The 16,740-nt window shown below is 47.4% G+C and overlaps 1 protein-coding gene across 1 annotated transcript in view; it reads right to left on the bottom strand.

Annotated features, from left to right (window-relative positions):
• LOC135093197 (uncharacterized) overlaps positions 1-16,740 on the bottom strand; it is a 30,332-nt gene that overhangs the window by 6,893 nt on the left and 6,699 nt on the right. The window contains exons 5-7 of the mRNA XM_063992171.1: positions 8,798-9,559; positions 5,559-8,567; positions 3,893-3,960 (exon numbers count right to left, since the gene is read on the bottom strand). Coding sequence (XP_063848241.1) covers positions 3,893-3,960; positions 5,559-8,567; positions 8,798-9,559 — 3,839 coding nt within the window. The remainder of the gene's footprint in view (positions 1-3,892; positions 3,961-5,558; positions 8,568-8,797; positions 9,560-16,740) is intronic.

Here is a 16,740-nt window from a genome sequence, read left to right as displayed (position 1 = left end):
AAGAAGAATAGAAAACGGAGCTGTACGAGTACATAGGGAGTACATAAGAGAGACTGATAGGAAGCATTACGACCCATATATGTAATGCGCCTATCTATTACAGAAATGATAGCGTCACGTTAGCAGGGAAGGAGCAGAATAGTTTAGAGCCAGGGAGAAGAAAACACGAAGGAACACAAATGAAGAACAAGCAGCAGCAGACATGTTGGGTTGTGTGTGGAAGTTATATTATCTGAAATATAGTGAGAAAAATACGATAGAATAGAGTAGTAGTAGTAGTAGTAGTAGTAGTAGTAGTAGTAGTAGTAGCAGTAGTAGGAGAATGTTAATGTATCTGATGTAATAGAGTAAAAGAAAGATATAGAAGGAGTAAGAAGATGAGGAAGCATAAAGGTGAAGGAAGATTAAAAGATGAGAAGGGGAGGGGATAGAAAAACAAATAGTAGAATATAATGCGTATAAAGATGTTGGAGAGAGAGAGAGAGAGAGAGAGAGAGAGAGAGAGAGAGAGAGAGAGAGAGAGAGAGAGAGAGAGAGAGAGAGAGAGAGAGAATCAAAGGCAGACACAAAATCACACACACACACACACACACACACACACACACACACACACACACACACACACAGTTTGGGAAGGGACTACTGCATCATCCGCGTCTCAGAGACATGCTGCCGCCCGACGCGCCTCGCCCTGTCCGTGCCACCAGACACCACAACAAAATAACGCCCCTGAAGGCGCCGCGCACGGACCGGTACAGACTCAGTGCGATTCCCACCATGGTGCGAGCCATCAATCAATAGTATTTCCCTCCTAGATTAGTCTTACCGTTAGGATTAATGTTAAGTTTTTCCCCATCCCCTATGTACATTTTCAGTTTGTCAACTGCCTAAATAATAAACCGTTTATTATTATTATTATTATTATTACACACACACACACACACACACAGTTATTTCCTAACATATTCTTTTCCAACGCAACCACCCACCACTACCACCACCACCACCACGACCACCACCACCAGCAAGAGTGTTTCCCGCAGCCGCCGCCTGAAGTTTCATTAGACTGACCTTTGTGCTTCGTGAATACTTGAGAGCTGGGGGTGAGCGAGACGAGTGCCAGCGCCCCGCAAGTGATTATGCTTAATGTACCTCTGAGATCAGTAAAACTTTTATTGAGGTTTTCAGGTTAATCTTCACACTAACTCTTATTCTGCTTGATTCTGTTTTGTATTGTGATGTGGAGCTCTCATTGTTGTTGTTGTTGTTGTTGTTGTAGATTCTTCTTCTTCGTCTTCGTATTCCTCCTCCTCCTCCTCCTCCTCCTTCTCCTTCTCCTCCTCCTCTTAATTGTTAAAAAACTGCTTTGGACGTTGGGAATTTTAACTATAAAAATATTGCTTCTGCTTCCTCTCATTACCTTAAAGAAGAACGGGGAGTGGAGGGAAGGGGCTAAGAGGAAGGGAAGGGGAATGGGGAAGGGAGGGAAGGGTGCGTGTAATTGAGGAAAGGAAGTAGCAGAGGGAAACGAAAAGGATAAAAACAGTGGGGAGAGGAAAATGTAAAAGAAAAGGAATAAAAAAAGAAATAAAAGATAGAGAAAGCGAGAAGGATAAGAATAAAGGACATTTTAAATACCACGAGGATGAGGGTAAAGAACGAAGCGTAATAGGAGTTAAAGGAACAGTAATGGGAAGGAGAAAAACTGTGGAGAGAGAGAGAGAAAAAAAAAATGAAAAAGAGGAAGAAGTTAAGGAGGAAGAACCACTGGCAAGAATGAAAAGAGGAGGAAAGAGGAAAAAGAGAAGGAGAAAGAAAAAGAGGAGGATGAAGGGAAGAGGGAAAGAGGAAAGGGCGTTGTATGCCAGAGAGAGAGAGAGAGAGAGAGAGAGAGAGAGAGAGAGAGAGAGAGAGAGAGAGAGAGAGAGAGAGAGAGAGAGAGAGAGAGAGAGAGTCAAGTCCGCCTTCCAATAATGTTCATTTTTCACAAAGGCGACTTGGAAAACCGGAGAATAATTAAGTGTGTGTGAGCGCCTTTTATTTACCAACAAGGAACATTGAATCTCATATAGAGGGCTTTCTTTTTTTTTTCCTCCGTCGTAATAGGCATTGAGTAAATGTTTTTTTTCTTCTTTTCTTTTCTTTTCTTTTTATTTTTCAAGGGATGGTATTATTTTGTGCTTGCTACTGTAGTGTGGTGATGTGTTGTTGTTGTTGTTGTTGTTGTTTTTGTTGTTATTGTTGTTGATGTTGTTGTTGCTTTAGGTGGTGATGGTGGTGGTGGTAATAGTAGTGATAATAATACAGGTATCACTGCTATTATTTTTCCTTTTTTTTTTTTTCTATCATTGTTGTCATTTCTACTGTTATTGATGATGTCATTGTTTTTGTTGGTACCATATTACAGTCGCTACCCTTATTAGCCTCATTAGTTCACTCACTCAGGTGTGTTCCGGCCAGGTGTTGTGCCCAGGCAGGTGTGTTATTTTTAGCTGTGTTTAAATGAGGTGCAGCCTTTGAACAATTTATCATGACCAGGTGTGTTAAAAGAGGGTTTAATTTAGTGGCTCCGGTCAGGTGTGTGTGTGTGTGTGTGTGTGTGTGTGTGTGTGTGTGTGTGTGTGTGTGTGTGTGTGTGTGTGTGTGTGTGTGTGTGGTAACAATGAGTTTTATTCTTCATGTTTGACTTAATGAAGGTAATGATGATGATAATGGTAGTGATGATTATGATGGTACTCGTAGCTGTGACTGTGATAGTGATGATTATGTATAGACGGTAATAGTAATGATAAAAATTGTAATGGTGTTGATTACTACTACTACTACTACCACCACCACCACCACCACCACCACCACCACCACCACCACCACCACCACCACCACACGCAGCAGCACTAATAAAAAGCTTAACAACATTCACTGCCTTTGTGTTTCTTGTCAGGTCTGCAAAATGTTAAGCGATGGAATGTCACGGGGGGGACGCTGGCTGGCCGAGGCGGTGAATATCTGAACACTGGTTGGATTATTGAAGGGTGAAAAATCCATCGCAGTTACTCTTTACATCGTTGGCAATACGCTTCGTTATTTTTTTATTTATTTTTTTGTATTTTTTTTTTCATATTGTTTTTTCTTCTTCGTTGTTCCTTCCTGGCGTTTTTTTTTTTGCTTATTTTTGCTTTGTTTCTGGCATTTATTTATTTATGTGTGTATTTGTTTATTTACATTATTTCCATTATCTTTCTACATTTTTTTTTCTCAATCTTTTTCTTTCCCTTGACCAGAAACCCTTTTACATTAAAAACAAAAATTCTCTCTCTCTCTCTCTCTCTCTCTCTCTCTCTCTCTCTCTCTCTCTCTCTCTCTCTCTCTCTCTCTCTCTCTCTCTCTCTCTCTCTCTCTCTCTCTCTCTCTCTCTCTTCCATACTACACTCCACAAACAAGCTTGTTATGAACAAAGCATACATAATCATTTTTCTTCCTCCTGTCATTTTTTTCTCTCCCGTGACGCGACCTGAAATGGCAACGAGGAGGCGTGGAAGTGTTATGCATTGGTATCCTTGGAACTGTCTCTATGATCCTTCGATGCTCCTCATGATTCAGCCTCGGAAAACCCCAGAATTGTCCTCAGTGGGGATTCATAGTGGCGTGAGTGTCTGGACGGGGTGAGTGGCGAGTGGTGAGTGGCGGCCCTTCCAGTTTTCCATTTCAATAATCCTTGGTGATGGCAAAGTGGTAGCCGAAAGACATCATCGGCTTCGTGGTATTGCATTGTATCCCCGCCAAGCTCTAGGAGTGTGGGTGGGTGGCGCTAGTGATCTGCAGTCAAGCGATAGTGCAGTGTGTTATGGAGGTGATAAGGGAGTCAAAGAGGCGATGGTCTGGTCACTGTTACCGCCTGCCTGTCGCTTGGAAGACTGTCCCTGCCAGGTCCTCAGAGTGTGGGTGGGTGGTGCTAGCGATCTGCAGTCCAGCAATAGTGCAGTGTGTTATGGAGGTGATGGTTTAGTCAGTTACGTCAGGTTAGGTTAAGTTAGGTTAGGTTAGGTTAAGTTAGGTTAGGTTAAGTTAGGTTAGGTTAAGTTAGGTTAGGTTAGGTTAGGTTAGGTTGATCTTAGAGTGGTGTGGAGGGAAGGAAGAGTCATAACAGGAGAGCAGAAGATAAAGGAGAAAAAAGAGTGAGAGAAATACAAACTACACACACGCACGCCTTGATACTAAGAAAACCTTACTTAGAATCACGAAAACACCCTGGAAAACTCTAATCACTTCCACTAGGGGCTGTTAGAAATAGTGGTGATAAGACATTGGAACTTTAAAGAGTATGCCCATAGTGCATTACGGAAAAGATAAGAAAAATGAAGTCTGGATAATTTAATTCCTTACAGAGTCTGCCACGTGTAGGGCTGATAGCTTCTCACAACTTCCCCTATTTTCTTATGTTCTGATGTTCTGAGCACTGCCACTACCAGCCTTTAAGTGTGTTGTGAGAGTGGCAACAGATGGCGCCACTAGCAATTGGCAACCTCGCAACAAACTCTCTTGCTGCATCAACCTTAAGAGTACGTAGTAAATAACAAGCGTTTTAGAGTCTTTCAGTATTAATTTAGTCATATTCTATTCATGGACGTGTCAGTTATTCACGTTCATTCATCGTGGTGGTTATGTATGCATGTACGTGTGTGTGTGTGTGTGTGTGTGTGTGTGTGTGTGTGTGTTACCGTAAATAGGAAGATACACCGTGCTTTAACCTGCCACTACGTTCATTGTATCTTTACCCTCCCCTAAGCTCCTCTAACGGCGTGCAACCATTTGAAGGCAGTGGAATCCGAGAGGTGATCATTAGCCAAGTTACCTCCGCGCTTGTACCTATTAACTCTATTAACTGCCCGCCCCGTAAAAGGAGGAAGTCTAGTGATCTAGGTGGAAGCCGCCAGGAATGTGAGAAGAGAAAACCGACAGGTAACCGTCAGCAGTTGCAAGTCCTTTAATCTCTTAACTCGCCAGAGATAGAGAAGAGAAAACCGACAGGTAACCGTCAGCAGTTGCAAGTCCTTTAATCTCTTAACTCTTTTTGTTCACCAGCTAAGGTTGTATTTATAGCCACTTGTTAGACTGGTTAAACTCTCTCTACTTTATTTAACAAAAACATGAACATGTACACAAGAAATACTGAACATAAAAAAATGATTTACATAAAGATATGGACAAAGAGAGTGAATGTGTGTGTGTATGTCTGTGTGAAGAAAGGAGTAATATGATGTATAGAAAAGACGTGTAACGTATGTGTCGAAAAGCGTGCACAGAATGTGTATGTATAAAAAATGAGGAAGAAGAGATGAAAGACGAAAAATCTGTGCAGTAGAAAGAGAACGGGAGGCTGAAAACATATAAGAGAAAACGGAGTGCTTGGAGCGGTGACTTGTGTTTACATTACTGGTTCTGAGAAGCGCGTAAGTTTTAGTGTACCCTGAATATGAGAGAAAATGGGATGTTTCTATGGCTGACTAGATTATTTGCTACATAACTTCCCCCGAGTGAGGAGGCACGACGAACGATACGTGCTGCTTAGCTGTGGCGCGTGGTGCTGAAGGCGTGGCCAGCGATGTCGGGTCGTGAGGTGCCGTCGGGGTGTGCAGGATGTAGGCGGGCTTGACTCGGTCTATGGCTATGACGTCGGAAGAGCCGTTTCTGTTGATGGTGATGTTTTTCCTCGTCCTGCGGAGGACCTCGAAGGGGCCTTCGTAGGGGCGCTGTAGTGGTTTACGGACAGCGTCAACCCTGACGAAGACGTGTGTGCAGTCTTCGAGGTCCTGGCTGACGAAGGTCTTGGCGGGGTGCGTGCGAGGTTGCACCGGCTGCAGGCTTCTCATCGACTCCTTAAGACTGCTGGCGAAGTCTTGGACGCTGCAGGGGCCGGCGTCGGGTGAGCTGGTAAGGAGCTCGCCAGGGAGTCGAAGAGTGGTGCCGTATACGAGCTCGGCAGAAGAGTGATGAAGGTCCTGCTTGAGGGACGTCCGGATGCCGAGGAGGACGAGGGGTAAGGTGGCGTTCCACTTCTCGCGTTGGTCGCTGGAAGCCATCAGTGACGACTTCAGCTGGCGGTGGAAACGTTCCACTGTAGCGTTGGCCTGAGGATGGTAGCTGGCAGTCCTGTACCGTCGAATGCCGAGTAGTGTCATCAGTTTGTTCCAGACACTGGACTCAAACTGGCCGCCGCGGTCAGAAGTGAGGCTGACAGGAACACCGAAGCGTGAGATCCACGTGCTGATAAAGGCACGTGCAACGGTGTCAGTGGAGATGTCAGTCAGCGGTGCAGCTTCTGGCCAGCGAGTGAAGCGGTCGACACAGGTGAGGATGTAGCGGCAGCCGTCGGAGTGAGGAAGAGGGCCAACGAGGTCGATATGGACGTGTTCGAAGCGTGTGGAGACTGGCGTGAAGGTGGCTGTAGGGGAGCGTGTGTGTCGCGTCACCTTGGAGGCCTGACAGGTGGTGCACCTACGTGTCCAGTCTCTCACGTCCTTGTTGATGGCGGTCCAGATGAATCGGGACGTCATCATGTGTTGTGAAGCTCTGATGCCAGGATGTGAGAGGTCGTGCAGCTGACGGAAGAGTGGATACCTGTGCCGTTGAGGCAGGTATGGTCTGACGGTGTTGGTCGAGACGTCAGCGTAGATGTGCACTTGAGTGCCTGGTAGCTGTACTCTCTTCATCTGTAGTGCGGCGTTTTCTTTCAGTTGCTGCAGCTCGGCGTCGTCGGCCTGATCGGCAGCAATGGCGGCGTAATCGATGAGAGAGGTAGATGTGGCACAGATGTTGCGTGACAGGGCATCGGCTGGGGCGTTATCTTCACCTTTCACGTAACGGAGGTCCGTGGTGAACTGAGAGATGAAGTCTACGTGGCGCAGTTGACGTGGTGAGTAGGATGACTTGTTCTTGATGAAGGTGCTCGTCAGCGGCTTGTGGTCAGTGTAGATATGAAACTGACGTCCTTCGACAAAGTACTGGAAGTGCTTCAATGCCTTGTAGATGGCGAGGAGCTCTTTGTCGAAGGCGCTGTACTTCTTCTCGGCAGTGTTGAGTTTCTTGGAGAAGAAGGCGACGGGTTTCCAGGCACCGTCGATGTGCTGCTGTAGCACTGCTCCAACTCCGGTGTCGGAGGCGTCCGTGGCGATGGAAGTAGGGGCGTCTGGGGCAGGGAAACTGAGCGCTGTGGATGTGAGCGCCTTCCGGGCAGCGAGGAAAGCGTCCTCAGCTGCGGGCGTCCAGGCAAGGGTGACGGACTGGCCTCGTTTGGCTGGCTTCACTAAGGCGTAGAGAGGCTGGAGGAGGAGCGCGCATCGGGGAATGAACCTGTTGTAATAGTTCAGCATCCCGAGGAACTGCTTCAACTGGCGCTGAGTTGTGGGCTTCGGGAAATTCTGGATGGCAGTACAGCGACTTGCAGTTGGGGTGAAGCCTGAGGAGGACACAGTGTGGCTGAGGAAGTCGACTGAAGGCACGCCGAACACGGACTTGTCGGCGTTGACCTGGATGCCGTAGTCCTTCAGACGAGTGAAGACTTGCTCGAGGTGTTGGCGATGAGCAGCGTCGTCTGGGCTGGCAACAAGAATGTCATCGACGTAAGTGAAGCAGAACTGCAGTCCTCGCAAAACTTCGTCCATGAAGCGCTGGAATGTTTGAGCAGCGTTCTTGAGACCGAAGGGCATCCTAGTGTATTCATATAGTCCGAAGGGCGTGATTATGGCCGTCTTCGGGATGTCCTCGGGGTTGATGGGGATCTGATGGAAGGCCTTTACGAGGTCGATCCTGGAGAAAATTGTAGAGCCGTGCAGTTGTGAGGAAAACTCCTGAATGTTAGGCACTGGATACCTGTCCATCTCGGTGCGGGAGTTTAGGGCTCTGTAGTCCCCGCAAGGGCGTATGTCACCGTTTTTCTTGGGGACGACGTGAAGCGCAGACGACCAGTTGCTGGAGCTTGGGCGGATGATGCCTTGCTGCATCAGAGACTCAAACTCGGCCCTGACCTGTTTGTAGCGTTCTGGTGCTAAGCGACGAGCCTTGGCGAAAACAGGTGGTCCGGTGGTCTCTATGTAGTGCAGGACGTGATGTTTCACTGGCTGCGTGGCTGAGTATGGCTGTGTTAGTGTTGGGAAACCCTTGAGGATGGCGGCGAAGGGGTTATCTCGGCAGACTGCGGAGATTCCGGTGCTCTCGCCAGGTGCCGTTCGGCCACGGGTCCGCAGGGAAGTGAGACGATCCAGCAGCGTGCCGTGCTTCAAGTCGACTAGGAGGTCGTGGTGGCGTAGGAAATCGGCGCCTAGGATGGGTTGGGTCACAGCTGCCACGTAAAAGGTCCAGTCGAAGGAGCGGCGGAGGTTGAGTTCGAGGTGTAGTGTCTGCCGCGCGTACACAGGGATTTTCGAGGCGTTGGCTGCATAGAGGTGCGTGGTTACAGGCAACCTCTTCTGGCTGTCTGTGGCAGGCAGGACACTGACCTCAGCGCCGGTGTCGACGAGGAACTTAATTCCGGTGCGTCGGTCGTAGACGTGAAGTAGCTGTGACTTGGGCTGGCGGATCGTACGCGCCGTGAACGTCCGCCCGTTTAGTTTGACGCCGGGGTGGTGTTGTAAGTGCAGGGTTGGGTGCACTTAATGGCCTCGCTACCGAACCTGCTGTGGTAGTAGCAGACGCCCGGGGTGCGTGTAGTGCTACGCGACCGAGAGCGGTAGCGAGGGCGTCGAGGTGACGGTGGGCGGCGACGCTGGCGGGTATTTAGCTGTTCCTGCATCGCGCTGACCTGCAGGGCCAGCTGCGACACAATGTGGGTGAGTTGCTGGACGTCTGCTGTGTTAGTGACAGTGGCGACTGAAGACGGTGGCGTTGCCGACGGAACTGTCGACATATAGTCGTCAGCCAGCTGCGCGAGGTCTGCTAGGTCGAGCTTATCTTTCACGCTGAATAAGCTGCTCTGTAGTGCTGGAGGAAGTCGCTGATAAAAGAGGTGGGCGAACATGGTCTTGTCCATTGTGTTGGGCTGATCGCCCAACAACCTCTTCATCCGCCTAAGCAGATCTGATGGCTTTTCATTCCCCAGCTCCTCCTTCTTTAGTAGCTCTTGCAAGCGTGTCGACACCGACGACGCAAGGCGTTTGAGGACGGCTTGCTTGAGGTCGTCGTAGGGATTGTCCGAAGAGGGGGCTTTCGCGATGGCGTCCGAGACTTGCAAGAGGACCTCGGGTGGCAGGAGAGTGCAGGCGTGAGTGAACTGTTTCAAGGCCTCAGTGATGTTGTTTGCCTTGAAGTTCAGCTCCAAGATGGTAAACCACATGTTGGGGTCGTGGCTGTTGAAGGCTGGAGCCCTGAAGGGGGGAGCTGGGGAGGCGGTGTCCGGTGGAGCCATGGCCGTTTCTTGTTGCTGGCGTGCGATGGGGCCTGGTGGCTTGTTATGCGAGTCGTGGAGCAGGGTGTAGTGACGCCTGTCGGCGAGGCGCGGGCTCCTCCGGCGCCAGGTGCCAGTGAGAGGTGGCAAGGGACGCCTGCTGGGCGCCACTGTGCAGTGCTGAGGGTGTGACAGCGATGGTCCTAGGCACGTACTTTACCACACTCGCACTTACGGCTTGGAACGCACTGCCGTGAACGAAGTGTGTAGTCTGTGTGTGTGTGTGTGTGAGTGCGTGTATGTGTAGGTGTTGGTGTCTGGCACACGGGGGTTGGTACGCGCTGATGCACACTAGGGAGTTTTCTAGGGGCAGGGGTTAACACACACAGGGGGAGGGTGGACGACGGGGGAGAGGGGAGGGACGGTCGGGAGCACTAACACTTTGGTGGGGGAACGTTGCAGGGAACGCCGCCCTGTTGTCGAGCGGAAGACGGGAGTACCGGTGCAGGGGGCGCCGCCCTGTTGTAGAGAAGCGAAATCAGGGCCAGTGGGGTCACGGCCGGGTGGCGGTGACCGTGCGTGGTGAGCCGGAGAGGTGTTGCTGCTGCTGTGGTGGTGATGGAGGCTGGGCAGCAGGTGTGGCAGGGGTGGCAGGTGACCAGGCAGCAGGTGGAGTTGGCGCGGTGGGTCACGGCAGCAGGAGAGGGAAGGACCTGGTGGCGGTGGTGAGGCGGCAGGTGAGCGTGGCCTCAGTGGCCTGGGTGGCTGGCGAGGCGTGGTGAGTCACAGCTGCGAGAGAGGGTGGCTGGTGACTGGCGAGGCAGCGGCGGTGACCACGGTTGCTGGGCTGGGTGACGGTGTGTGTGTGTCACGTGGCGGCTGGCCGGGCTGGGTGGCGTCGGTGGGTCACGGCTGGGCCAGGCTGGGTGGCGGTTTGGCCGTGGTGGTCCGTGTCAGGCGGGGGCTGACCTGGGCGAGGTACCTATAGCTGTGGCGACGCTATAGTGCTAAAGAACCTGGGACACAGCATTGGTGGAGCTGGCCACTACGGTCTAACTCCGAGTCACCATTTCTAGTGATCTAGGTGGAAGCCGCCAGGAATGTGAGAAGAGAAAACCGACAGGTAACCGTCAGCAGTTGCAAGTCCTTTAATCTCTTAACTCGCCAGAGATAGAGAAGAGAAAACCGACAGGTAACCGTCAGCAGTTGCAAGTCCTTTAATCTCTTAACTCTTTTTGTTCACCAGCTAAGGTTGTATTTATAGCCACTTGTTAGACTGGTTAAACTCTCTCTACTTTATTTAACAAAAACATGAACATGTACACAAGAAATACTGAACATAAAAAATGATTTACATAAAGATATGGACAAAGAGAGTGAATGTGTGTGTGTATGTCTGTGTGAAGAAAGGAGTAATATGATGTATAGAAAAGACGTGTAACGTATGTGTCGAAAAGCGTGCACAGAATGTGTATGTATAAAAAATGAGGAAGAAGAGATGAAAGACGAAAAATCTGTGCAGTAGAAAGAGAACGGGAGGCTGAAAACATATAAGAGAAAACGGAGTGCTTGGAGCGGTGACTTGTGTTTACATTACTGGTTCTGAGAAGCGCGTAAGTTTTAGTGTACCCTGAATATGAGAGAAAATGGGATGTTTCTATGGCTGACTAGATTATTTGCTACAGAAGAGCGTCCAGAGAAACACAGGCTGCAGGGAGGCGGTGCATGTGTGACCAACAGACCTTGTGTATCTCACTCCATATGCGCCAGACTGTGTGTTTCGTCATAGGCAAGCAAAAAAAAACCAAGAGTTGCAAAAGAGTGATCTGCGAAAAAAAAAAATAAATAAATTGATGCAGATTTATTTATTTATTGGTGTTTGTTAATTCAAGGCAGGTGTTGTATTATTGACGTTAAGCAGAACACTGAAGAAGGTCCAGCAGGAAGGAAAACGCAGTGAAAAAGAAAAAAAAAAGAGAGACATCCATTTCTGTATTTCGCTTCAAAACTAAAGGCCTGGATGAAGACGAGTACACTTGTGGCCAGAAGTAGATTAACCTCCCGCCTTTGATTCCACTGCATTCAGACTCTCCCCTTAATTTTAAATCCCCCGCGTGTAAGGAGATCGTTAGGGGATGAAAAGACTTATGTGTTGAGGTAGGTTAGGTTATGTTAAGTTATTAAGTAAGAACTAAGATATTAACGTCAATGTATGATGGGTTAGGTTAGGTAAAGAGACTCTTAGTGGATAAAGGGGCTTAGGAAAGAGGTAGGTTAGGTTAGGTCACGTTAGGCTTAGTAAGATCTCATAATTAAGATTGAGGGATGTTAGCTTGTGCTTCGTAGAGAAATTATCAGCATATTAGATGACTTTAGATTGAGATAGATTTGATTACTTAAGAAGACTCTCAGCCACTCGGGGGACATAGGACTGAGAGGGAACAACAGTGGAAGTGAGTGTGGCAGGCTAATCGACTTACCTACCAAAGCTTACCTTACCTAGCTGTGTTGTGCCGCGGTGCTATACAAGAACCAAGATGTAGGCTCTTTACTCTCTGTCCTAGTCTTCCTCGTCCTCCTCCTCCTCCTCCTCCTCCTCCTCATCCTACTAAAACAGACTGGACCAAAAAGTATCTCCAATAGTAACCATCATCCTGGATTATTGCCAACTATTCTTCCCTGCCACTCCTTCCCCCGTTGCCATCACTCCCATCACCCCTTCTCCTTCTTCCTTCCATTCCACCCATATCTCTAACTCCCCTCCATCTCCCCTGCATCAACATCTGCAATAACAACAACAAAGGGAAGTAATTGTGATAAGAGCGTGATAGCAGTGATAATTCCAGTCACAGCCTTAGTAACAGTAGCAGGTTAGAGGGAGACAGACAGACGGGCAGGGAGTGACGGGCGGACAGACACACGAGAGATCTTGGTAATCTTGTAACTTGACTTTATACTGCAAGGGCGTGTCCGGATAAGGGGGAGGAGGCTAACGAGGGGAGAGAGAGAGAGAGAGAGAGAGAGAGAGAGAGAGAGAGAGAGAGAGAGAGAGAGAGAGAGAGAGAGAGAGAGAGGTAGTGTCTTTCCTCATTTCTCCATCTCTCACCTCAGTTGACAGAGCAAATATGCTTACCTATCAGTTCCTCTCCTCCTCCTCCTCCTCCTCCTCCTCTTCCTCCTCCTCCTCCTCTTCTTCTTCTTCTTCTTGTTCTTGTTCTTGTTGTTCTTGTTGTTCTTGTTCTTGTTCTTGTTGTTGTTGTTGTTCTTTTCCTCCTCCTCCTCCTCCTCCTCCTCCTCCTCCTCCTCCTCCTCCTCCTCCTCCTCCTCCTCACATTACATCACCTCTATCTCCTGAATAACCGCCTTGTTTGGGGTGTTACCAACGTGTGTGTGTGTGTGTGTGTGTGTGTGTGTGTGTGTGCACGTGAACATATCCAGTTTCCCCTTCGTAAGTTTTTTTTCCCTCTCTCTTATCTCGCTGTCCTCTTTTTCTTATTTTGTTCATTCCTATAAACATGTTATTTTTCTTTATTCTTGTTTCAGTCTTCGTTGAAAACTGAGATGCAATAAAAAAAAGAAGAAGAAGAGATTTTTGCAGTCAGTTTCTTGAAGGCCGATTGTTTCTTTGTGAAAATTCGATGCGTAGTTCAGAGAAGACACACACACACACGCACACACACACACATACACACACACACACACACACACACACACAGCGTCTGCGTATACCAAACAATGAACACAATACAATACTGAGAAAGACATGTAAACTGCTTTCTTTTCTCTATGTACACATGAGCTAGGCAGTGTGTGTGTGTGTGTGTGTGTGTGTGTGTGCGTGCCAGAGAGAGAGAGAGAGAGAGAGAGATGAGGGGGGAAGTAACACGTTATTACTGTAATCCCTTATGATATAGTTACCATGGAGGGGAGAGAGAGAGAGAGAGAGAGAGAGAGAGAGAGAGAGAGAGAGAGAGAGAGAGAGAGAGAGAGAGAGAGAGAACAAAGATTAGAGTAGACAGAGGAATGGAGCTGGAGAGAAGAGGAAGTGAAATCGAAGAACAGCAGCAGGAGGAGGAGGAGGAGGAGGAGGAGAAGGAAGAATAGGGGAGAGGAGGAGGGCTAGAGGAGGTAGTCGTATGGATCTTTAATCTTGACGAGTGTGTTGATCTAAGAGGGTCGTAGTGTTTGCCTGGCTGAGACTGTGACGTTTGTCCTGGTGGGATGTTGCCCTCTGAAAAACCTGGCGCTAATTGCCTTGAGGCTGACGAAGGCGGTACTTAAGAAACACGGTACAAATTAACACTGAAGACTCTTATACAGCTACTCTTTGACGTGACGCTCAAGAAACACGGTACAAATAAACATTGGAGACTCTAATACATGTACTCTTGCTGGTGACACTCAAGAAATACGCAAAAAATTATACTAGCAATGAAAACTCGTTAAAACATCTACTTCTGAGGGTATTGGTTAATGTTTAAAGCTTCTATTTGGGAAGAACTTGTTTAGGAGAGGATATAGGAGTGTCGTACGCTCAAATATTTACCGTCAGTCATCAGTAATACGAAAAATTATAAGCTTTTCGTTCTTTGTCGTAGCACTGAAGGCTCTAAAATTGCTACTTCTGAAGATTGGTACTCTTGAAGGTATTATCTAATGTTTGAAGGTTCTGCTCGGAAGGTATGTTATGTGGATGACAGAGGATATAGAGTTGGGTTCTAGATAATTTACTGTCAATGAGAAGTATTAATAATGCTGAGAATCGTTTCGCCGTTTACCCTCCGTAGTGCTGAAGACTAATATAATTGCTACTCTGGAAGGTTTTAGTCAATATTTGAGGGTCCTGTTTTGGAGTGAACGCGGTATTGGCTTCTCCGTGAGTACGATATGGAATTGTGGTATATTCGAGTATTTATTGTCATTGATAAGTAATAAAAAAAAAAAAATGTTGGTAACCCTCGAGTCATAGTCATCTAGGTATGTGAAATGAGATGCTATTTACACCATAAAAAAAAAAAAAAAAAAGAATTATTGCACTTGTATTGATTATTGCCAGCGAAGAACACTTATAACCCACGTCAATATCACAAAAAAATAAAAAAATAAATAAAAAATAAATGAAAATGCTCCTTCCTCGTCAGATCTTTGTACCGTGTTTTTAAGAATTCACTACCATACACCACCACTACTTATCCCAACACCACACAACACAGGCCCACTGAACCAAGAACAACAGAAGCAGGAGGAGACAACAACAACAGGCAGAGTAGAACAGGCGTTGTCGCAGTGTTGTGGTGAGAAAGTCATAAGGAAGAGCGGTCCAGCTGGGAATGTCATGCTGGGAGTGTGTCACCTAAGGCTCCTGTGCTCCCTCTGCTGTGCCTTCCCGAGTGGTTTTGTCCCCTGAATGCCGAATCACACGCCTGCATATCGACAACTCCGCGATTCTGTTATTTTGTCTGCGAGAGTTTCAAGGACTGACGCTGCGGTGTGTGTGTGTGTGTGTGTGTGTGTGTGTGTGTGGGTGAGAGAGAGAGAGAGAGAGAGAGAGAGAGAGAGAGAGAGAGAGAGAGAGAGAGAGAGAGAGTCATACAAACAGAAAAAAAAAAAAAAGACGGGCAAGCAAACTGACAGATTCACGACGGGCAGACAGACAGACAAACAAACGAAGAAACAAACAGATAAGCACACAACAACAGAGTGAGACAAACAGACAGTCAAAAATCTAAACAAACAAATATAAACAAATAAAACAAACACGAAAACCACCAAATAAGAAGAAACAGAGGACAGAGAGACAACGAGGCAGAACGGACACACGAACAAGCCTCTTGTGGGCGTTAATTCCGGCCATTAGACACGGTTGTTAGTGAAGGGAGGATAAATCAACAGAAAAGGGAAAGAAAGGAAGGAGGAAGAAAGGGGAAATTATGATAGATATGATAGATAGGAGGGAAAGTAGATAGGGAGAGGAGACAAGATGATTGAGCGGGTCAGAGAGAGAGAGAGAGAGAGAGAGAGAGAGAGAGAGAGAGAGAGAGAGAGAGAGAGAGAGAGAGAGAGAGAGAGAGAGAGAGAGAATATGAGACTGTTTAGGAGGGATTGAGGGGGAGGGAAGAGATGGAGGGATGTGCGCAAGAGGGATCAGAGGGATGACAATGATTGGAGAGAAGGAGGACGGGGAGGGAGGAGAGATGGAGGGAGGAATATGAGAGATGAAAGGAGGGTGGAAAAGAAAAAAAAAAAGAGAGAAAACAGAATAAATGCAGAGAAGAAAGAAATGCTGTTGTGTGAGAGAGAGAGAGAGAGAGAGAGAGAGAGAGAGAGAGAGAGAGAGAGAGAGAGAGAGAGAGAGAGATGTAAATGAAAACCAGTAAAAAGATTGACTGGAAATACTGGGGAGGAATGGGGTGGGGAGGCACTGTGGAGGAATGGGATGGGAAGATACTGGGGAGAAATGTGCTGGGAGAGGTACTGGAGAGGAATGGAGTAAGACATAACTTGGGGAGATACTGGGGAGAAACGTGCTGGGAGAGGAATAGAGTGAGATAGATGACTTGGGGAGATACTGGGGAGAAATGTGCTGGGAGAGGAATAGAGTGAGATAGATGACTTGGGGAGATACTGGGAGGAATCGGCTGACAAACTCGTGTCTTGATATGGATGGTTGCATTCGTTACAGAAAACGTAAGCCAATTTAGAGGGTGTAAAAAAAGTATGTATTAAAGATTAAGGTAGAAAAGAAATACTTGTAGGAAAATGACATGTACAGTCCCCGCCACTTCCATGTCCATCACTCAGCGCTGCCAGTGTGTGAATCGCCTGCTGTGGACCGCCTGCTTTGACTAGTATCCGAATTAAACCCCGCCAGTTTCTCCATCATCTTCCCGCTTGCTTACTCGTACTGACCGGTATGTATGTCATGTACGAGTCGAGGCAGGCGGTTCATGGCAGAAGTTTCACATATTGGCAACGCTGAGTGAAGGGAACTGTACGTGTTTGTGCGTCCAGTCAGCTTAGGTCGTCCGTGTCCTTGGCTGCCTCACGATGGCGCCAAGACAGCCTGTGTGACCAACTGTTGCTGGCACCTTGCTCTTTGACTCACCCTTGTTCTTTGGCTCACCTTGTATTCACCAGCGCAGTACATCTTAATCTTAGCTACTAATTACTTAATGTAAAGAAGAGGATAGTAATAGCTGTAATAATATCCATAAGTTTATTTTTCTTGGAGTCTCATACAGTTTAGATCATAAACAATGTACGTACAAAGAACAAATATAGCTAATACAAATAATATTTTTAACAATAAGTAAAAACCTATTCCTTCATCATCTAAATCAAAACACTAATGGCTACAAATG

Source organism: Scylla paramamosain, chromosome 42 (genome assembly GCF_035594125.1).
Source record: "Scylla paramamosain isolate STU-SP2022 chromosome 42, ASM3559412v1, whole genome shotgun sequence".
NCBI classification, from domain to species: domain Eukaryota; kingdom Metazoa; phylum Arthropoda; class Malacostraca; order Decapoda; family Portunidae; genus Scylla; species Scylla paramamosain.
Note: the sequence above shows the minus strand (reverse complement) of the source record. Positions and strands in the feature narration are given on the sequence as shown.